At 33.9% G+C, this 23,587-nt stretch overlaps 1 protein-coding gene and 1 non-coding gene across 2 annotated transcripts; one reads left to right on the top strand and one right to left on the bottom strand.

Moving 5' to 3' along the window:
* Positions 1–339: 339 nt before the first annotated feature.
* On the bottom strand, positions 340–446 carry LOC148762795 (small nucleolar RNA R71). The gene has a single exon (XR_016026782.1). It is a non-coding gene; the product is annotated as a small nucleolar RNA R71 (small nucleolar RNA).
* Positions 447–3,496: 3,050 nt separating this feature from the next.
* Positions 3,497–4,612, top strand: LOC108661973 (uncharacterized). Its single transcript, XM_088806629.1, has one exon. The coding sequence runs from the start codon at positions 3,497–3,499 to the stop codon at positions 4,610–4,612; it is 1,116 nt and encodes a 371-aa protein (XP_088662755.1).
* The last annotated feature ends 18,975 nt before the right edge of the window (positions 4,613–23,587 follow it).

A 23,587-nucleotide genomic window follows, 5' to 3' on the forward strand; every position in this document is an offset into this window, starting at 1 on the left:
TCTGTTGCAAGGTTTGCACCAAAGCATTAGGAGACCTTCCATCAATGCGAATAATTTTGAAATTAAACTAGCCTATTTTCAGATGATTCAGTCTTCAATCCAGTTTGGTGGGTTACCTAGTGATGATCCTAATGCTTATTTAGTAATTTCTTGGAGATTTGTGATACTTTTAAATACAATGGAGTAATTAATTATGCTATTAGATTGAGACTGTTTCCATTCTCTCTGAGGGATAAAGCAAAAAGCTGGCTTAATTCACTGCCTAATGGGTCTATCACTACATGGGAGGAATTGGCTCAAAAGTTTCTCGCAAAGTTCTTTCCGCCTGCAAAGACTGCAAAGTTGAGGAACGATATCACCTCATTCACACAATTTGATGGTGAGTCCTTGTATGAAGCTTGGGAGAGGTTTAAAGAACTACTGTGAAGATGTCCACATCATGGGCTTGCTGATTGGTTGCAAGTTCAAACATTCTATAATGAGCTTATTGGGTCAATTAAAACCACAATTGATGCTGTCAAACCCTGTTCTATAAAATAATTACGACGTTATTTACGTGCTCAATAGAATGTTTGTGTATTTAGGAAGTTCGAGAAATCGTTAAAAGACGATATTGCCCCTAATGGTACCATTAAGTCGATTAAGCCTCGAGCTAGTTCAAATAGGAATTTTAAGATGAAACTAAGAGTTTCACAGTCCAAGGATAACTCAAAATGGTGATTCAGATTTTGAGGATCAATTCGGAGTCAAACCGAAATTTTTACTATCTAGGGGCAAAATGGTAATTTTGCCACCCCAAGGGTAAATCTGTAAATTTTCACCCCCGACACTTGTCAAGACCAAGGGATTTTATTCATCATAGAAATGGATAAATATAAGAAAATGTGTAGTGGAGATTTAAAGCTTAAAAGATAAGAATTTAAAAAAATGGACCAATCATGGAATCCCATGTGGCAAGTTTAAATTATCATATTATTTAACTATAAAAATCAGCCCACACCACCATTTCTCTCTCATAAGGGTCGGCTTTGGCAAGAAAACAAAGGGAAAAATAGGAACAAACCCTAGGTGGAAAGAAATTCAAGAGAAAAGTGTGGATTTTCAAGAAAATCAAGTGAAAAAATGTGAAATTTCTTGATTTTAGTTTATGAACTATTTTTCCTATGCATTTTCCCTTAATTTTCATGGTTGAAAAATGTGCTTTCATGGTGAATTCATGGCTGGTCAAAATGGGTATGGAGAGAGAATGATCTTGGATTGGTTTGATTTTTAGGTATGCTAGTGTTTTTAGGTGATTAATGATGTGCAGCATGAAAACAAGTGAAGAAAACCACCAAAGGTTTGGTGTCCATCAAAAGGCGAATTCTCTAAGTGAATAATGAGGAAGAATGGGATGTTATTCTAGGTGATTTAATTAAGAAATAATAGCTTTTGGTGTAGGAATTAATGAATTATGGAGAGAAAATTAAGTAGGAAAAATCACGGAGTCAGTGTACCATTGTTGGCTGAAAGTTCCAAGAAGAAAAGTGAAGATAAATTTTGCCTAATTGTGTGCTAATTAGTTTGTGTTTGGTGAATTGAGGGATTGGAAAAGAAATGGAGCAAGTTGGAGTGAAATTAGCCGCATTGGCCAATTTATTGAATGAAAAATCGACTTAGGCCAATACTAGATCTAGATGGCTACCCGTGCATTTTTTTCATTTCATATAATGGATATACATATATCGAGCCTGAAATAGCTTATGACTGTTAGACACAATTTAATTGGAATATGTGTCATGGATTATGGCTAGGTGGTGAGCCATTGGATGCAGGTAAATGACTGCACCCGCAGACTGAAAATAAGAGATTTCTACTCCTAATACTGTGAGTGGACAATTTATCGTCTTAAATATTTAGAGTAATTATACTTGTTTGATACTTTTATTGAATGGTGAGTTTAAATTATAAAATATTATGTTTTCCAATTAAAATGTTTTTTAATAAAAATGAGATTTATACTGGTTTTGAAATCAAATATTGTTTTGGGAAAATTGAGTATATGGAGACTGTGTTGAATTTATGATTTTATATGTTATTGAAATTGTGGCTTATGACACTATAGTAGCATGATAGCTAAATTTTTGGGGTTGGCATGAAATATATGAACAGTTTTGGATTGGTCTCGGTAGATTGGATTAAATTTTATTCACCATATTATGCTATTGAAAATTTTATGGGTCTGATGGTATATTAAACGGTCACTGCAGTGGTGGGGGTTTCCGTGGATTACCTATAAGAGGGCCACGATAACCCAATTATATACTTACTTCCGGGGGGAGATGTTGGATAAAGTATCTCCTGAGGTAAGATTTGAGTGTACCTCACGTTCGGGCCGCCACGTGAGAGTGAGACTCAGCCAACGCCAAGGAATGACTGTGTGTCAGATGAGAAAACATGTTTATGGGTATGGGACATTTAATAGCCTTGGCGGTCTCAGTGGGATACCTTGACGAAGGTACCCGCGAGAATGATTCTGGCAGGGGCCAAGTTTAAGAAACTCATAAGTCGAGGAAATTTTGATGAAAAGAAATTATTTGGTATAGATTGAAACGAATTTTGCGTTATGAACTTTATTGAAATATAACGTTTTTATATTGTCTCTGTCTACTCGGCTTTAGATGCTTTTGATGGTAATTGTTTACTTACTGGGATTATGTAATCTCACCCTTCTTCCTATCCATTTTTCAAGCTCAGGACAGTTTGTTGATAGTTGATTAAGACGAGAATTAATCTCGGAGTTGCATCCTAGAAAGTAAGGGTTCGTAGCCCTACACTTTCTTGGTCAATAGGGGGCCCACGTATCACTGTAAACGAAATTTCATATTTTAATTATCTTTATTACTATATTAATAAATTTATTTTACTCTTACACTACAAAAGTTATTTTAGGAAGACTTTGAAAATATTGTGTTTTAAGAAAATAGAATATTTTATTTAATATTTTTATTATATTCAAATAGCTATAATTTTACTTTAAACGAATGTTTTAGACTTAAAAATTTAATTTAAATCATGAAATATGTGTTTCCACTTACATAATACATTTTTACGGATTTCAAAATTTTCGGAAAAGAAAATAAAAAAATGACTAAAATAACCCTGTGAGACAGAAATAAATTTTCATTGTTTTTGAATGGGAAAATGGTCCATTTCGTTTCAAAACACGATTTTAGTTACTGTCGATCATAGGGGAGGTAAGAAAACTGATATGAAAGCCTTGCGAGGTTTCGATCAGCATTCGGGGTAAAGAATGTCTGACAAGACTTCACGACGATTATCACGGGCTCGATGGGAGTTTCGGGTCGTGACAAATGTTGCTGCTAGTGGGGCATTGATGAGTAAGAATGCTGCAGATGCTTATAATTTGTTGGAAGAGATGGCTTCAAATAATTATCAATGGCCTTCAGAAAGGTCGGGTTCGAGAAAAGTTGTTGGAGCCTATGAAATTGATGCAATGAGCAACTTAGCTGCGCAAGTGGCTGCACTATCCAAGAAGATTGACACAATGGGAGTTCATGCAGTTCAAAATTCAATTTGTGAGATGTGTGGGGATGGCCATTCAAATGATCAATGTCCATACAATTCTAAATCAGTCCAATTTGTGGGGAATTTCAACAAGCAGCAGAATAACCCATACCCTAATACATACAATCTTGGTTGGAGAAACCACCCCAACTTTTCATGGAACAATAATACAGGGCCTTCCAATTCAAACCCCAACGTGCCTCTTAATTTTCAACAACAATCTAGACCACCAATTCCTGAAAAGAAGTCCCAAGTGGAAGAACTTATCTTGCAATATATGTCCAAGACTGATGCCATAATTCAAAGCTATGGAGCCTCCTTGAGAAATCTTGAGACCCAAATGGGACAGCTTGCAAACTCCATCAACAGTAGACCCCAAGGTGCCTTACCAAGTGATACACAAGTCAATCCCAAAGGTAAGGAACATTGTAATGCAGTTACACTTAGGAGTGGAAAAGAAGTCAGAGGGGTGAAAAAAAAATCAATTGAATCTTTAAAGGAGCATATAGATGATGACAAGGCAATTGTTGATAAAGAAGTTGAAGAGGAAAATACAGATAATGGGCAAGCTAAAAATCAAGGGAATTTTGAAGCAAATTATCCTCCACCACCATTCCCACAAAGGTTGAAAAAACAAAAGCTTGATAAACAGTTTGAGAAATTCCTCAATGTCTTCAAGAAACTCCACATAAACATTCCTTTTGCTGAAGCTTTGGAAAACATGCCAAGTTATGTCATATTCCTGAAAGACATCTTAACTAAGAAGAGGAAACTGGAAGATTTTGAAATAGTGGCACTTACTAAGGAGTGCAGCGCAATAATTCAGAACAAGCTTCCACCAAAACTTAAAGATCCAGGGAGTTTTTCTATACCTTGTAGTATTGGTAGATTTAAATTTACTAAAGCTTTATGTGATTTGGGTGCAGGTGTTTCAATCATGCCTTTGTCAATTATTGAGAAAATTGGACTTAATGAGATACAACCTACCACAGTTTCTTTGCAATTAGCAGAAAGAACAATCAGGTTCAGTATAGACTGTAGATAGCTGATCTCATCGAGGACTACCGTTGGATCTACACTTTCCAAACCGTAGGTTCACAGTCCTCTTTACTTTTATTTATTCGGGAGCCCTCTTGTTATTGTAAATTAAATTAAATATTTTGGCATACTGTATTACAGTATGTATAAATTTATTTAGCTTTTACGCTATAAAAATTATTCACGTATAACTCTATATATATTGTTTTATAAGAAAATAGAATATTTTACTTAATATTTCTTTTATTTTCTTATTATATTCAAATAACCATAATTTCGTTTTAAATGAAGATTTTAGACTTTTAAACTCATTTTGAATATGAATTATGTGTTTTGTACTTGTATATTACGTTTTAGCCAGTTTCGAAATTTTTGAGAAAAATGACCAAAATACCCTTGTGAGACGAAAATTAATATTTTATTTGTTTTTAGTTGGAAATAGTTTAAAATCTTTTAGAACACGATATTTGATAATGGTTGCTCACAAGGAAAATGAGAAACTGATAGTAAAGCCTTGCGAGGTTTCAGGTTGACATTTCGGGCAATGAATGTCTACCGGGACACTGCGACTGTTGTCACGGGCTCGAGGGGAGTACCGGGTCATGACAATTCGATTGGTATCAGAGCTTTTGGTTTTAAAGATAAGAGTTTTTGATTTTAAAGTTGTTTTAAAAATTTACAGTATCAGTGTGGCCTTGGATTAAGTTAGGTTAGGTTGAATAGAATGCATGCATCTGCATATAGAGCCTAAGGTTACCTAAACTTGCTCGTATTCTTTTATAGATTATAATGCCTCCTCGAAGCGGACACCCACCTTTCACTAGATCGGTTAGGAGGGGAAGAGGTCGTTCCCAACATCAGTCAGATACAGTAGAGAAGGAATCAGCTGCATCCACCATTCGGGCAGCACTTGCTGCTGAGCAAGCCGAGACTCCTCTACATCCTCTACCTCCTCCGCCACCTACTAGCATTCCCGCCATGCCTACTGAGGCAGCACAAGCATTGACAGCTTTCTTTACCGCAATGGCTGGTCAAGCTCAGACTGGTCAAGTTCCACCTATAGTGCCTCAAACTACTCCTTTAGTTCCACCACTAGTACAGGATGTATCCATTTCCAAGAAGCTAAAGGAGGCTAGACAGCTCAGTTGTGTGTCTTTCACGGGTGAGTTGGATACCACTGTGGCAAAGGACTAGATTAATCAGATTTCAGAGACTCTCTCTGATATGGGATTAGATGACGACATGAAGTTGATGGTGGCTGCAAGATTATTAGAGAAGAGGGTTCGTACCTGGTGGAATTCAGTGAAGTCCCGTTCCACTACTCCTCAAACATGGTCTGACTTCCTTAGAGAATTCGATGGTCAGTATTTCACTTATTTCCATCAAAAAGAAAAGAAAAGAGAATTTTTGAGCTTGAAACAAGGAAATCTAACGGTAGAGGAGTACGAGACTCGTTTTAATGAGTTGATGTTATATGTGCCGGATCTAGTGAAATTTGAGCAAGATCAGGCCAGCTATTTCGAGGAAGGGCTCCGTAATGAGATTAAAGAGCAGATGACAGTGACTGGTAGGGAGCCACATAAGGAGGTGGTATAGATGGCTTTACTGGCTGAGAAGCTCACGACTGAGAATAGGAAGATTCGGACTGAGTTTACAAAAAAGAGAAATCCTGGTATGTCTTCTAGTCAGCCAGTAAAAAGAGGCAAGGACTCAGCGACTTCAGGGAGCATTATTTCTGTTTCCATGACATCTCCTCGACCTCCATTTCCACTATCACAGTAGAGACCTTCGAGGTTTAGCAGATCTGCTATGACTGGTTTTGGGAAGAGTTCCGGAGGTTCTGACAAATGCAGAAATTATGGGAATTATCATGTTGGGCTGTGTAAAGAACCTGCACTATGTTTTCATTGTGGTTAGCTGAGTCATATTAGGAGTAATTGCCCACAATTAGGACGAACCAATGTAGCTACATCATCTCCACTAACTCGCACTGATATGTAGAGGAGAGATTCTTCTAGGTTACCACCGAGACAGGGAGTAGCCATACGGTCTAGTGTGGAGAGTAATATCCCGACACATCCACCTTCGAGACCACAGACTCGTACCTTGACAAGAGTTTTCCCTGTGACTGAATATGAAGCACGGGTCCGACTTGGAGCAGTGACAGGTATTATGTCTTTATTTGATAAAGATGCTTATGTTTTGATAGATTTTGGCTCAGATAGATCTTATGTGAGTACGACATTTGCATCAATTGCTGATAAAAACCTGTCACCATTAGAGGGAGAAATTGTAGTGCATACTCCTCTAGGAGAACAATTGATTAGAAATACTTGTTATAGAGACTGTGGGGTAAGGGTAGGTGAGGAAGAATTTAGGAGTGACTTAATTCCTCTAGAGATCTTGGATTTTGATTTAATATTGGGTATGCACTAGTTAACTGCACATCGGGCGAATGTGGATTGTTTCCGAAAAGAAGTTATTCTTCGAAATTCGGAGGGAGCAGAGATTGTATTTGCATGTGAACGTCGAGTATTACCGTCCTGTGTAATCTCGACCATCAAAGCTTCGAAATTAGTGCAAAAAGGGTATCCGACTTATTTGGCACATGTGATTGATACTTCAAAGGGGGAACCTAAGTTAGAAGATGTCCCAATAGTAAGTGAGTTTTCTAATGTATTTCTTAATGAGTTACCGGGACTGCCTCCTGATCGAGAGCTTGGGCTCCCTATTGATTTACTTTCGAGTACTGCACCTATTTCTATCCCTCCATATGGAATGGCTTCGACAGAGTTGAAGGAACTGAAAGTCCAATTGCAAGATTTGGTGGATAAAGGTTTCATTCGCCCCAGCATTTCTCCTTGGGGAGCACCAGTCCTATTTGTAAAGAATAAGGATGGCACTCTTTGATTGTGTATCGATTACCGTCAACTGAACCGAGTGACCATCAAGAATAAATACCCTTGACCCCGGATAGATGATCTTTTTGATCAATTACGAGGTGTTATGGTATTCTCTAAGATTGATTTGAGATCTGGGTACTATCAGTTGAGGATTAAGGAGCAGGATGTACCCAAGACTACTTTCAGGACGCGTTATGGGCATTATGAGTTTCTGGTGATGCTGTTTGGTTTAACTAATGCCCCGACAGTTTTTATGGATCTTATGAACAGGTTGTTCCATCCATACTTGGATAATTTTGTGATAGTATTCATAGATGACATCCTGGTTTATTCGAAGAATGATATGAACATGCTGTCCATTTGCGCATTGTGTTACAAACTTTGCGCGAGAGGCAACTCTATGCCAATTTCTCTAAATGTGAATTTTGGTTGAAGAAAGTGATTTTCTTGGGACATGTGGTGTTCGGAGCTGGAATTTATGTCGATCCTAAGAAGATTAAGGCAATCTTGCAATGGGAGCAACCGAGAACGGTAACTGAGATTCGTAGTTTCCTTGGCTTAGTCGGTTATTACTGGAGATTTGTTCAGGGATTTTCTTTGATAGCAGCTCCTCTGACTCGTTTGACTCGTAAAGGAGTTAAGTATGAGTGGGATGATGTTTGTGAGAATCGATTTCAGGAGCTAAAGAACTGATTGACCTCTACTCCAGTTTTAACACTTCTTATTAATGGAAAAGAATTTGTGGTATGCAGTGATGCATCTAAGTTGGGATTAGGGTGTGTGTTGATGCAGGATGATAAGGTAATAGCTTATGCTTCCCGGCAGTTCAAGAAGCACAGAACGAATTACCCTACTCATGACTTGGAGTTAGCAGTAGTAGTCTTCGCATTGAAGATTTGGAGACATTATTTATATGGTGAGCGTTGTCGGATTTTTACTGATCATAAAAGCTTGAAATATTTGCTCAGCCAGAAAGAGCTTAATTTGAGACAGAGACGATGGTTGGAGTTGATTAAGGATTATGACTTGGTGATTGATTATCATCCGGGAAAGGCAAATGTTGTAGCGGATGATTTAAGTCGTAAATTCTCATCTTCATTAGCAGTACTTCAGAGTTCTTATTTTTCGATATTACTTGAGATAAAATCTCTAAGGATCCAGTTGAATAATGGTGAGGATGGAACCCTACTTGCTAGTTTCGTCGTGAGACCTTCATTGTTGAATCAGATCAGAGAATTGCAGAAATTTGATGATTGGTTGAAACAGGAAGTTCAAAAGCTGCAAGATGGAGAAACTAGTGAGTTTAGACTCAACGATGATGGTACTTTGATGCTTAGAGACCGAATTTGTGTCCCTAAGGATGATCAGTTGAGACGAGCTATTTTGGAGGAAGCTCATTCTTCCGCCTATGCTTTACATCCCGAAAGCACCAAGATGTATCGGACTATTAAAAAAAGTTATTGGTGGTCGGGTATGAAACGAGACATAGCAGAGTTTGTAGCGAAATGTCTGACATGTCAACAGATCAAGGCGGAGCATCAAAAACCGTCAGGTACTCTTCAACCTTTACTGATTCCTGAATGGAAGTGGGAACACATGACTATGGACTTTGTATTGGGTTTGCCGCTGACACAAAGTGGGAAAGATGCTATTTGGGTGATTGTGGATAGATTGACTAAGTTTGCCCATTTCTTGGCTATCCATAGCACGTATTCTATTGAGAGGCTGGCAACACTTTATATAGATGAGGTTGTGAGATTACATGGAGTTCCAGTTTCTATTGTGTCAGATCGAGACCCTCGGTTTACTTCTCGATTTTGGCTGAAATTTCAGGAAGCTCTTACAACTAAATTGAGATTTAGTACTGCCTTTCATCCGCAAACAGATGGTCAATCTGAGAGAACTATTCAGACCTTGGAGGATATGTTACGAGCTTGTGTCATTGACTTTATTGGGAGTTGGGACAGACACTTGCCATTGGTGGAGTTCGCGTATAATAACAGTTTTCAGTCTAGTATTAGGATGGCACCATACGAGGCTTTGTATGGAAGGAAGTGCCGAACTCTGCTCTGTTGGGATGAAGTAGGTGAGAAGAAATTGGTGAATGTGGAATTGATTGATCTGACAAATGATAAGGTCAAGGTTATCCGAGAGCGGTTAAAGATAGCTCAAGATAGCCAGAAGAATTATTCGGATAAACGAAGGAAAGATTTGGAGTTTGAAGTCGACGATAAAGTTTTTCTTAAGGTTTCTCCTTGGAAAGGTAATAATTTGAAAATTTCAAGTATTAAATCTTATTTGATTATACTATTGTGATAATTTGTGGTATTTATTGGATAATGAAAGGTGTGATTCGATTCGCGAAGAGGGGAAAACTCAATCCAAGATACATTGGACCCTTTCGTATCATTAAAATGATGGGCCAGTGGCTTACAGACTTGAATTACCCCCAGAGTTAGATCAGATTCATAATGTCTTCCACGTCTAGATGTTGAAAAAGTATATTCCCGATCCCTCTCACATTTTAGAGACACCTCCCATTGAGTTGCATGAGGATTTGAAGTTCGAGGTGCAGCCTGTACGTATTCTAGATCGAAAGGATCGAGTGCTAAGGAACAAGAGCATTCCAATGGTGACAGTATTGTGGAAGACTACTCGAATGGAGGAGATGACGTGGGAAGCCGAGGGCCAGATGAGAAACCAATATCCACATCTTTTCTTCGAATCCGGTAAGTGAAATTTTGAGGTCAAAATTTTATTTTAAGGGGGGTAGTGCTGTAAAGCCCGACCTTATAAAATACTAGTCATGACATACATGTGATGATAGCATGATTGCATGCTAGGAGAGTGTCGAAAAATTTACAAAAGTCAGTATTGTACCTAGAGGTACAGCAAAGTTGATTTAATCCTCGAACTAGATCAAATAGGAATTTTAAGGTGAGATTAAGATCTTCACAGTCCAAGGATGACTCAAAATGGTAATTCGGAGTTTGAGGATCAATTTGGAGTCGAATCAGAAGTTTCACTATCTAAGGGCAAAATGGTCATTTGCCACTTGGGGACAAAATGGTAATTTTTAGAAAAGATTTATTTGGCCGCATTTGACTTATTGGAGTATGATTTGAGTATTGGAGTATGATTTGAGGTTTAAAAGTGAAAAATTTTAATTTCGATATAATTTAGAGTATAAGGTTAAAATGGTAATTTTGCCACTCTAGGGGCAAAATTGTAATTTTCCACCACCAGGACAAATTTCCAACACATGGTCTTCCTTTATCCTCATTTTTGACCTTTGACTAATCTTGTGGTGGAGATAAAATGTTGAAATTTTTAAAATTTTAAAAATAGACCAATAAGAAAATGCCATGTGTCAAGCTTAGGATAATTTATTATTTAACTCACAAATCAGCATAAATCAGCCCATTACTCTCCAAATATTCGGCCAAGCAAGGAAGAGAGGGAAAGAAAGGAAGAACAAACCCTAGGTGAGGACTTTCAAGAGAAAAAGTGTGGAAAATCAAGGAAAACAAGTGAAAAAGGTAGGATTTTTCAACTTAAGCTTGAAATTTATTTTCCTTAAGCATTTCTCCTTATTTTCCATGCTTAAATTACATGTTTTTATGATGAATTGTTGGCTGATCAAAATGGGTTAGGAGAGAGAAAGTTGTTAGATTAATTTGATTTTAAGTTATGTTAGTATTTTTAGTTAGTTTAGCATATTTAGAAACAAAATAACAAGAAAATAATTTATTTTCTCCCACAACCATTAATGGCCGAATTTACCATGTATTGAGTGAGGATGAGTTTAATTTTTATTCTAGGAGAATTGGTTAAGAAATGATGAATTATGGTGTGGAAAAGTAGTAGGAAAAATCACGATGTTAATGCACCATTATTAGCCGAAAATTTTAAGAAGAAAAGTGAAGATAGTTTTGCCAAATTTTAGGTTATTTGATTTGAATTTGGTGAATTAAGATATTGGAAAAGAATTGGAACGATTTGGAGTAATTTGGGATTAAATTGGACGAGTTAGTAATTTAATCGGGTGATAAGATGAATTAGGCCAATACCGAGTTTAGATAGTTACCAGTGCATTTTTGCATTCCATGTTATGCATTAATAGTCTAAATTAGTTTAATTTCAATTTAGTACCAATTTGGTGAATTTCTTGATTTTGTACTGTGTCAAGGTGGTGAGTCCTCCGATAAAGGCAAGAAAATTGCATCCGATGACCAGTAGACAGAGTGCTTCGAAAGTCTGCATTCTAGACATTGTGAGTAAACTTACTATCATTTTAATTATCTAGGGTGATTTTTAGATGATTTCATTAATTCTATGGAAAAATGGATTTAAAAAGGTAAATTTTCATGTTTTATAAATAAAGGTGTTCCAATGAAATTAAATTAAAAATTATTTTGAAATTAATAGTGATTTTGAAAAATAGAATACACGGAGACTGTTAATTGTGACAATTTGATTGTTTAAATTGATTGGCTTATGATAAATCGGGCAAGATTGACTAGTTGGCAATTGTATTGAAATACGAATTGTTTGGTTGCCTTGAAAGACTACGAATTACAAAATTGTCATATCATGTTATTGAGTTTTATTGTATGGTGGATTATATATTAATTAATCATTGCAGTAGGGAGTTTCTGTGAATCAACCTTTTAGAGGGGCACGACAAACCCTATTATATTCTTACCTCGAACGGAGAGGCGCGTAAGGTATCTCCTGGGGTAAAGCTTAGGGTTCACTTCACGCCAAACCACCACGTGAGGGGGAACTCAGCCAATGCCAAGGAATGGCTATGTTTTCAAAACAAAAACATGATTTATGTGAAATGTGAATTTTAATAGCCTTGGCGGTCTCGGTGGGATGCCTCGGCCAAGGTGTTCTTGAGAATGGATTTATGGCATAAGCCTAGTTTTTATGAGATTCATAAGCCTCTTTACGTATTTTAAATGAAATGTATTCTAATGCTGTGACCCAGTTTACGATGATTTACTTTATTATCTCCATGTACTCAACTCTAGATGTTTATGATAATGTTTATTTACTCATTGGGATTTTATAATCTCACCACCCTCATTTCCCCCCATTTCAGGTTCAGTATAGACTGTAGATGGCTGATCTCATTGAGGACTACCGTTGGATCTACATTTTCCAAACCGTAGGTTCACAGTCCTCTTTACTTTTATTTATTCGGGGGCCCTCTTGTTATTGTAAATTAAATTAAATATTTTGGCTTACTGTATTACAGTATGTATAAATTTATTTAGCTTTTACACTATAAAAATTATTCACGTATAACTCTATAAATATTGTTTTATAAGAAAATAGAATATTTTACTTAATATTTCTTTTATTTTCTTATTATATTCAAATAACCATAATTTCTTTTTAAATGAAGATTTTAGACTTTTAAACTCATTTTGAATATGAATTATGTGTTTTGTACTTGTATATTACGTTTTAGCCAATTTCGAAATTTTTGAGAAAAATGACCAAAATACCCCTATGAGATGAAAATTAATATTTTATTTGTTTTTAGTTGGAAACTGTTTAAAATCTTTTAGAACACAATATTTGATAATGGTTGCTCACAAGGGAAATGAGAAACTGATAGTAAAGCCTTGCGAGGTTTTGGGTTGACATTCCGGGCAATGAGTGTCTACCGAGACACCGCGGTGGTTGTCACGGGCTCGAGGGGAGTACCAGGTCGTGACAACATGTGTGGGAATTGACTAGCTCTAGTAATTTTAGTGACCTAAAGATAATAAGTTACAAAAGTTGTGTTAAATTCTCATGACCATTCTTACGTGAAAGGTTCTCTAATTATATGTTATGCATTCAACCTAAAAGCATTTAGATGATGATCTGATTGGACTCTTTGATTATTCTCATTTATGATTTTGTAGTATTTTATTTATCCAATTTATTCTAATTAAGTTATATTGTTTAAATATTTAATTACTCTTTTTTGTGCAAATAACAAAATGGCCACCATTGAGATTTTGACTAAGTCAAACTTCAAGAAATGGAAAAGCAATGTGGAGTTTGCCATTATGAAAATAGACATAGATCTAGTTATGAAAGTAAATAAATATGCAAAACCTAATACTTAAAGTTTTAAGAATTATAAAAAAGCCTCTGAGGCATGGGAGAGATTTGGAAAATTGTATCTACTTTTTGGAGGTCTGTTCCTATACACCCATTAAGAGGACTTTTTGATACCACTAATGTAAAGGAGTTTTTAATCACAATAACACTTAGGATTAAAGTGTCAACAAATGTTGAAATTAACACTTTTTTTAAAGGACGTTAATCCATGAGTTATTATGGAATAAGAAGAATTTAGGGAGTACATCATTATGACAGTCTACTAAACATAATACTCCTAAACAAGTTAAGATAAAAAGGAAAAACTCGATCAATTTGTTAGTGTAAGGAATTTAAAAGTTGTAACTTCAATGTTTATATTGCAAGAAAATGGGACTTAAGAAATAAGAATGTTTGAAATATAAAACTTGACTAAAGAAACTTGAGCATGAAGGTAACTCATTGATTCTTGTTATACATGAATCCAACTTAATTGAAAGCCTTCTCTAGTTTTTAATAGCTAGAAAATGATACAACTAATCAATTTGCTTTATAAGGATTCATAAACAAGAAGAAACCAAATAAGAAAGAGTTTAAACTCCTGGTTGGCAACAATATAGACATGGAAGTTAAGCTTGCAGAACCAATTTGCTGAATTTAAGTACTAGTAGTACACTTTGATTGAAAAACACTTTTTATATATGTACCATCATTTAGATGGAGTTTAAATTTTGTTTTTGCATTACTACTGGTTATATTTTTGAAATAAAGAATTAAATTATTAAGATATTAACAAGTGTTCTTGCTTTTCCAATGTTATTTGTCACACGAATTATATAGAATGTGTTTAATTCCTACTAAATATTTTCGTCACTTTATATAATGTTGAAAGAGTTGTCACATGGATTCATGTCTTTTTACATGCCAACTTGAGTAGATCTTTTTGGCAAGATATTTGTCCATGGATGTTTATTTCTTTACATTCTTGGCTAGTTGGTATCAACTTTTGGGGTCATTTTCTTTTAAGAGCAAAGCATATGGGAGTTTTTTATTATACTTGCATGAGTGTTAGTTAGGTTCTTTACACAATTGGAATAGAAGCTTACATGATCAAACACATAGTTTAGTGAGAAATGGAGGAAGCAGTAAGGCATGTGCAAACTTCATCAACTATTCCTATCATTGGAATCCTTGTACCCTTAAGAGGCGGTTGGTATGTGGAGAGTGAATCACTTTACAGGGATTTTAATTAATGGGAAGGGCTTTGCACCGTTTGGTATGTGAAGTTGTTGGGAATGTAACTTTACATTGGTATCAAATTGAACCCATGAGAAGGAAAGTGATTCCCTTTTGAATTGGAAGGAATGTTACTTTCCCTTGATTGAGGGAAAGTAAATTGGACCAAAACGACAAAAATGTTGGGATGAGCCTTGCAGCCAATTGGGATTGGTTAAGGCTTGATTCCAATCATGCAACAGTATCATTCATATTGAATGATTAAAGGTTTTCCTTCATCAATAAGACATCAATTATAATGAGTTATAAGTCTAATTGGATGAAGTCCATGAGATTAATATGCCTTGCAAGGAAACTATAATGGGTTGCAGTTATAAGATTCTTATGCTTTAAAGCATAATCTCAAAATGTTCCTGGTCAATGTATCATTGAGACTGGACATCAATAATGCTTAGAGATTGGTATGTTCTATGTTCCTTACTTTGGAAGAAAGCAATCGATCTCATAGATTGAAGTATAGAGATACTTGGAACTAGAATATAGGTGCTTGCCTAGGAGAGCAATTTCATTGAACATGACCCGCCATGAGAAGTGTATTTGGTAATACACTCTAGTGTTTATGCAACACTTCTCATGTATCAGTTGTGTAAATACTCCCTAGACTTGAGACACCAGGTTGTCTTATGTGTGGAGTGTTATGCTTTGATTTCATCCCTATGGGTGCCTAACCAAAGATGCCAAAATAGGATGCTTTTAGGTATAGTATGAAGCATGTGAAGGTAAATGAGTGGTCAAGATAGGAATCATCACCTCAAGTGTGTTAGAGGACATATCCTATTAGTTCTTAGTTAACATTAGCTTATTGAAGTCCTTGGCCAAGGCGACATGGAGATTATGAAAAAGGATTCATAACTTTCTATAAAGCTAATGCTATAATTGCAGGAACAAATATGGAGGTCAAAAAGAGTAGACACTATACCAAGCTCTTATCATCTCCGGGATATATGATGAAGGAATGAATTACACTAATATACTGTACACTGAAAGGTTGTCAAAGAACCCTTTGACTCTCCCAACAATTGGGTGGCCATAATGCATTGCTAGATGCCAATCTTGGTCTATGGAAATGATATAAATTAATTGATTGAAATTTATATTAATCAATTAAGTCATTAATCAATTCCATTGCCAACATGTTGGGAACCTAATGGGTCACACACAAAGATTGTATTTGAATTAAATTGAGAGAGTGATGATTTAAGTTAGACTTAAATCACATGCTAAGTAATCAACTTCTATAAACTTAATTAAACTCTTTTAATTAAGTTTTAGGCATAATTATAAATAACTATAATTATAAGGCCTTGATTGCAAAATATAAAGGAAATTAATTTTGATTTTAATTTTCAAGGACTTAATTAAAAGAGTTTAATTAAGTAATGGGCCCAATATTATAATGTGTTATAATATTGAAGGCTTAATTGCAAAATTGAAGTTATTTTAACCTAACTATATAAGTCACCTTTTAACTATTTTCATATGAGAGTTTTTCACAATTGAAGAAAACGTAGTTTTTGTCAGAAAAAGAAAAACATTTTCTTTCTTTGCCACCACTCCCTTTGTGTGAAAGAGAAATTTGCTTATGAAGCAATTTTTAAGAAAAGTTTGGCTAAGATTGTGAAAAAGAAGAAAAGGGCAATTGTTGTCCTTTTTGCTAGCACAAAATATAGTTAAAAACTCCTTCCTTTGTTGAAGGTTCAAGTGCAATCGTGTGTACTACCATTGGAGGCCAAACACTTCATTGGCTAGGGTTTTTGCTCCTTGTGGTGTTCGCGGGATTGCTTCGGAAAGTGCCATCGTGATTACAAAATTACATGGCAAGGTAACTTTCTAAATAATAATTTATTTTGTGCTTTTATGTGTTAAATATCACCAAGGTGATCCATGGGTGGAGGCATGTCTTGGTTGTTTAGTTATAAATTTTAATTTTCTTTCCGCTGCGTATTTTGAGCATGCTGTTCATAGCCATCCCATCAAAAAAGCCCCACAAGCTGAACTTTTTCAAGAAGAGAAGGGGCACCATTTGAATCTAGTGATGGGAGCAAGGACGAAGGAGAAAGAAAAAGGACGAAAAGAAGAAGAACCCATCAATAGAGTGCAAGGAGGAAGGAGAGAAAAAAAAGAAAAAAAAAGGAAGAAGAGCCCATCACTAGAGAGTAATAAGGAATGAGAGAATAAAAAGAAAAAAAAAAAGAAAAGTCCATTAGAAAGGACGATGGGTGCAAGAAGAAATAAGAGAAAAAAATGAAAGAAAGAAAAAAAAAAGAAAAGGGTGGATTGTGTGGCAATTTAACTAATTAATTAATATTTTTATAAAATAATTTAAATTAATGAATTTAATTCTTTAAAATTTAATTAATTTATTAAAAATAAATATTTAATAATTTTACTTTTTTAATATTAAATAATTAGTATTAAAATATTATGTTTTTATACAATTATTTATTATTTTAAGAAATAAAGTTGAAAAAATAAAAAAATTTCATTAAAAAAGAATATAGGTTATTCAAATGTATATTTTCATACATAAGGATAATTTTGTAAATTTATCCTACATTCCCAATAAAGTGCTTCTAAACCAAACACTACAATGTAATCACATTTTTAACAATCATCACTTTCCCATGTTATACCAAAAGCTACAAAATTATCTTCCCAGCAATCACATACCTAGTAATCACACTTCTAGTAAAATACCAAACACAACCTTAATGTCTTCAATGTTAATGTGGATGCTGCTTTTTTTGGAAAGGATGAGACTATTAGTTTGCTAATGCTGGTGCTTGGCTTTGGTGGTAATATTTAGCTATATGCTCTGCAAGAATTTCCCATTCAATAGACTTTCTCATGTACAGATGCGTGCTACCTTGTTAAGCTTAAAGTTGGCCTATCATCATGATTCTAGTTAGTGATAAATTCAAGATTTTACATGGGATAGCTAAAAGTTATTCATATAAGATCATAAATCAAGTCAATAATTTGATTCGAAATAAAAAATGAATCACTTTTAAAATAAAATTAAATTATAAAATAAAATTTCATAACAATGTAAATATAAGTTTTCAAATTTACCAATATAAATAGACATAAAACAAAAAAAAATTAAATTGTCACATTAGGTATCGTAAGTGTTGGCTCTATTAGTTTTTGATGATAATAAAACATTCCCATTCATTTGTGTTTAATATTTCTACTTGAGTGTGCAGGACAAGAATTGTATGCCAATGATAAATAAATTATTCCAAGAGACATATCAAAAATTATATGTATAAGAAGCCACAATTAATCAACAAAATAAAAGCTCCTTAGTTGAATAATAAAGGATTAGTTAGCTAAAATTTAAATCAGAAGTTGGCGGGTTCAAGAGTATTGAGAAACAGAAACGACTTAGTCGACCAAGAAATAGGTTAGTCGACTAAGAGTCTCCTACCAGAAATCTGGACTTCAAGACAAAACCAACTTAATCCACTAAGAAGAAAGTTAGTTGACTAAGTGCTCACTACCAGAAGCAAAGAACAGAAGACAAAAATAACTTAGTTGACTAAGATATCTGTAGTCAACTAAGAGCATTTTGCTAGAAAATTTGAATTGTGCACTAGAAGACAGATTAACAGCTAGAATTGCAACAAAACTGTTTCCAACTGTTAAAAACCGCCTAACACCTATTAGAGTTGATTTTCCAAGTATTTAAGAGGATTCTAACAGCTAGAAATGTAATTAAGGCTTCCAAGTCCAAAAGAGCTAAAAAAAACCAGCAAATACTCTCTGCTCATTTACTGCACTCAACTTCTATCTTTGTAATTGTGATATGCACTTCACTTTGTACCACTTAGATCAGCCTTGTGATCATAGGAACACTCTTATCACTTCTCTCCTTGTATTCTTAGGGTGAGCGGGTCACTCTAAGGGATTGATTTAAGCTAGGATTGCTTGATTGAGTATAGGTTTTAACTTAGCCTTGAAAAGTTAAGTGTTGAGTTTTATTTGATCCTGGTAAAAACTATTGTGAAAGGTTTTGGCTAAGCCCGGTAAAAGCCATTGTAAAAGCTCGGTGAAAGCTTGTAAATTTCACCGTTCTTAATAGATTGATTGGAAAATCTTTAGTTGAACAATCAAGGTAGTGGATGTAGGTCTTAGACTGAACCACTATAAATATTTATGTATTATCTCTACTATTTTAGTTTGTCATTCATCTTTAAATTTCTCTTTTATCTTGCTTTGGTCCTCAATTTGAAAGTAACCTTTGTAAAGAGCCAAGAAAGTGTTATTCACCCCCCTCTAGCACATTCATTTGGGACCAACAAGTGGTTTCAGAGCAAGTTCCCTGTTCTTAAGGTCTAACACCATTTGGGAAAATCCAAATGGCTCTTCAAAAATCAACAGTGGCTGAGGGATAATCAATAAATAGACCACTTCTATTTGATGGCTCAAATTACCCATATTGGAGTATTAGGATGTCAATATATATTAGAGCAATAGATTATGAGATGTGGGATGCCATAACTGATGGTCCCTTTATTCCTTCAACCTTAAATGTTGCAACCAACGAGATGATTCCTAAACCAAGGTCTGAATGGACCGAAGCTGAAACTAAAAAAGTCTAAACAAACTTTAAGGCAATCAATACACTGCATTGTGCTTTAAATCCCACTGAATTCAATAAAGTGTCAAGCTATACCACAGCTAAACAAGTGTAGGATAAACTTAGGATTATTCATGAAGGGACTTCACAAGTTAAAGAGTCCAAGATAGCCCTCTTAACCCACAATTATGAGATGTTTAAAATGGAACCTGGTGAAGATATCACTAGCATGTTCGATAGATTCACAAACATCATAAACAAATTAAGTCAGCTAGGCAAACCAATTCCTGAGCATGAAATCATTAAAAGACTTCTTAGAAGCCTACCAAAAAATTGGAAGCCAAAAGTGACTATTATCCGTGAAGCTAAGGACTTAAATGTTATAACTCTAGATGAAATTTGTTGTTCTCTTCTTACTCACGAGCTGAAAATCAAGGAAGAGGAAAAGGAAGACAAAAGAGAAGCAAAGGAAAAGAAGAAAAATATTGCCTTAAAAGCCAGTATCCTTGAAGAAGAATTGGATAGTCTATCTTGTGATGATGATGAAGAGCTGGCTATGGTTACAAGAAGGTTCAGAAAACCTATGGGCCAAAGAAACCGAAGATTGGCTAGAATAGGGTATAAAAGATAACATGGCTCTTCATGGAAAACCAAAAATAAAAATGAGTCCAATAAGAAGGAAGAGCTTATATGCTTTGAATACAAGAAGCCAGGACATTTCAGGTCTGATTGCCCCATGCTAAAGGAGGAAACTCCAAAGAAAAATAGAAAATCAAAGAAGGCAATGGTGGCTGCTACTTGGTCAGATAATGATACTTCAAGTTCTGATGATGAAGAAGAAAAGGTGGAAGAAAGAGCTAATCTGTGTCTGATGGCAAGGGATGATGAATCTGAGGTATCTTCATCCCCTTGAGATATTTCAATTGATGAATTACAAGAGGAGTATGAATGTCTTTATGATGAATTTGAAAAACTTGCATCAAAATACAAAACTTTGAAACGAAAAACTGCATCACTTGAAACTGATTTGCAAAAGATAAAACATGATGTGAATTCTGTTTTTGAGTAAAAAAATTTCTCCAAATTGAAATAGAGCATTCAAAAATAGATTTTGAAACTCTAAAATTTGAATTGGAAAACAAAATAAAAGCCTTGCAAAAGGCAGTTAAAGAAAATGCTGATCTTAAAAGTTTGAAGAAAGAAACATCAAAGATGAGCATATACTTTAAGAAAAATTCTGATAATGCCTCATCTAGATGTTACAATTGTGGAAAATTTGGACATTTATCTTATGACTTCTATAGAGATAGAAGCATGCAGAAAACAAGAAAAATTTGGGTTCCAAAAAGATCCTATATTGCAGCTAACCTTCAAGGACCCATCAAAATGTGGGTACTTTTTAAGAAAAACTAAAAATCTGTTTCGTAGGTTGAGTTGAATCTAAAAGACACATGTTCAAGAGCTCAACTAAAGAAGAAGGAACCATGGTTTATGGATAGTGGTTGCTCCAGGCACATGACTGGAAACGAAATGTCGTTTACTCAGCTGGACAAGAAAAAGAGAGGTACCATTTTCTTTAGTGATGATTCAAAAGGTAGAATTTATGGTATTAGAACCATTGGTAAGAACTCTCAAGCTCGAATTAGTCATGTGTTGCTGGTTAAAGGTTTGAAACACAATTTATTGAGTATCAGCCAACTATGTGATAAAGGTTTAAGGTATGCTTTGACTCAAAAAAATGTGAAGTGATAGATATAAGTACTAATTGTTAGCTTTAAATTATTATAGTTTTGATTATGACAAAATGATCAAATTTGCTTGAACATTATTTGAGTAATCTTTGACAATTTCTTGAAATGATTTAACTCCCATACATTTGTTCTTACATAGACACAAGCTTAACTCTTGAAGTTATTGAACTATATTTATAAGCTTGTATGACTTAGGTATATTAGTGCTTATGATTCTCATTCATTAAAGTTTGATTTAAAGATTAAAAGAAAATCTTGATGCACTCATTAAGGAGGAGTTTTGAATGTCTTGTTTAATGATAAAAAACAAAAAGTAGAGAAAGAAGACTAAATCAAATAAAGTTAAATAGGTCTTCATGTTTAATTTATGTGTGTAATGCTCAATTTTGGTTTTGTTGAATATTATGTAAAGAAAAATAGATGCATTGACTAAGGGGGAGCACTTCATTATGCATAAAGATTTGAAGCATTCATATTGAACATAGACATTGCACTCTTAATCTATGAGTGTTTTGTCATCATCAAAAATAAGAGATAGAGAATGTTGACTCTATATGTTTTTGATGATAGCAAAATATTCCCTTTCATAGATGTCTAATTATATTGTTTAAGTGTGCAAGACAAAAAATATATGCCAAGAATAAATCAATCATTCAAAGACACATATCAAAAATCATATGAATAAGGAGCCCCAATTGATCAATAAAACAGAAGCCTTTTAGTTGGATAATGAAGGGTATTAGTCAGCTATAATTTAAATTAGAAGTTGGTGGGGTCAAAAGGACTGAGAGACAGAGAAGACTTAGTCAACCAAAAAGTAAGTTAGTCGACTAAAAGCCTATTGCTAGAAATTTAGACTTCAAGACAGAAACAACTTAATCGACTAAAAAGGAAGTTAGTCGACTAAAAGCTCACTGCCAAAAACTAGGTTCAGAAAACAAAGACAACTTAGTCAACTAAAAGCATAGTTAGTCGACTAAGATCACTCTGTCAAAAAATTTGAATTGAATACTAGAAGACAAAATAACAGCTAGAAACAGCTAGATTCTGTCTTCAACGGCCAGAATTGATTTTGCAAGTATTTAAAGCCTCTCCAATAGTCAAAAAGAAGAGACAGAAACCATCCATAGTGATTTGAGCTTAGAAGACCAAAAACCTTCTCTTTACACTTGTATTTCACTTCCATCCTTTGAAAAAGTGTTTGAGCTTAGCTTTGTACATCTTAGATCAGCTAGGTAATCAATTGTACTTAATCTTTTCTTCATTTCTTGATTACTTAGAGGTTACGTTTGGTTGGCAAAATAGACAAGAATGGAATAGAGTAGTTATTATGTGGTAATAGAATGAGGTGAGAATAGAATAGAATAGTTATTGCTTAGTTTGGTACGACAAAGGGAATAGGACAAGAATAATTATTATGACTTATTGTAGTGTTTGGTTGGTAATAATAATTTTGGAACAAGAAAGGAATAAAAAATAAAAAGATAAAAACACCCTTTATTATTTATATGACTATTTATTTTTATTAGATTTTTTAAATATTAAAAATCTAGAATTTAATTAAAACATTAATAATTAGTAATTTAAATATTAATATTTTCTTTTCTTTTCTTTTTAAATATTAATAATTGATAATTTAAAAATTAATATTTTATTCATAATTTAATTATTTATATTTTAAAATATTAATATTTTATTTAATTAAAATATTATTATGATCAATTATTTTATTTTATTTTATTTTTAAGAATCAATAATTGATTATTTATTTAAAATATTAATAATAGATCATTTAAATATTAATATTTTATTAATAATTTAATCATTAATATTTTATTTAATTTAAATATTATTATTAATTTTTATTTTATTTTATTTTTTAAATATTAATAATTGGTAATTTATTTAAAATATTAATAATTGATTATTTATTTATTTATATTTTTTTATAATTTAAATGATATTATGCTTATTTATTTTTAATTTATTTTATTTTTAAATAGGAATAATTTATAATTTATTTTATTAATAATTGATAATTTAAATATTAATATTTAACTTATAATTTAATATTAATATTTTAAAATGTTACTATTTTATTAAAAGTTGGAATCAAAGGAGAGAAAGAGGAGAGAGAGAAAAATAATATTTTATACAAATAAAGTTGTAATTTTTTAAAGGGGTATTTTTGTCTTTATTATTTTTTGAGTTTATTCCTCAACCATGGAATAGCTAATACCATGAGGGAGGGTGGCATTAGCTATTCCTTAGTTTTAGAGGATTTTGAAGAATAACCATTCCTATGGAATGGCTATTCCTTGGACTATTTTTCAACTAAATAAAGGAAT

This window comes from Theobroma cacao, chromosome 5 (genome assembly GCF_053813885.1).
Source record: "Theobroma cacao isolate CCN51 chromosome 5, ASM5381388v1, whole genome shotgun sequence".
NCBI lineage: Eukaryota > Viridiplantae > Streptophyta > Magnoliopsida > Malvales > Malvaceae > Theobroma > Theobroma cacao.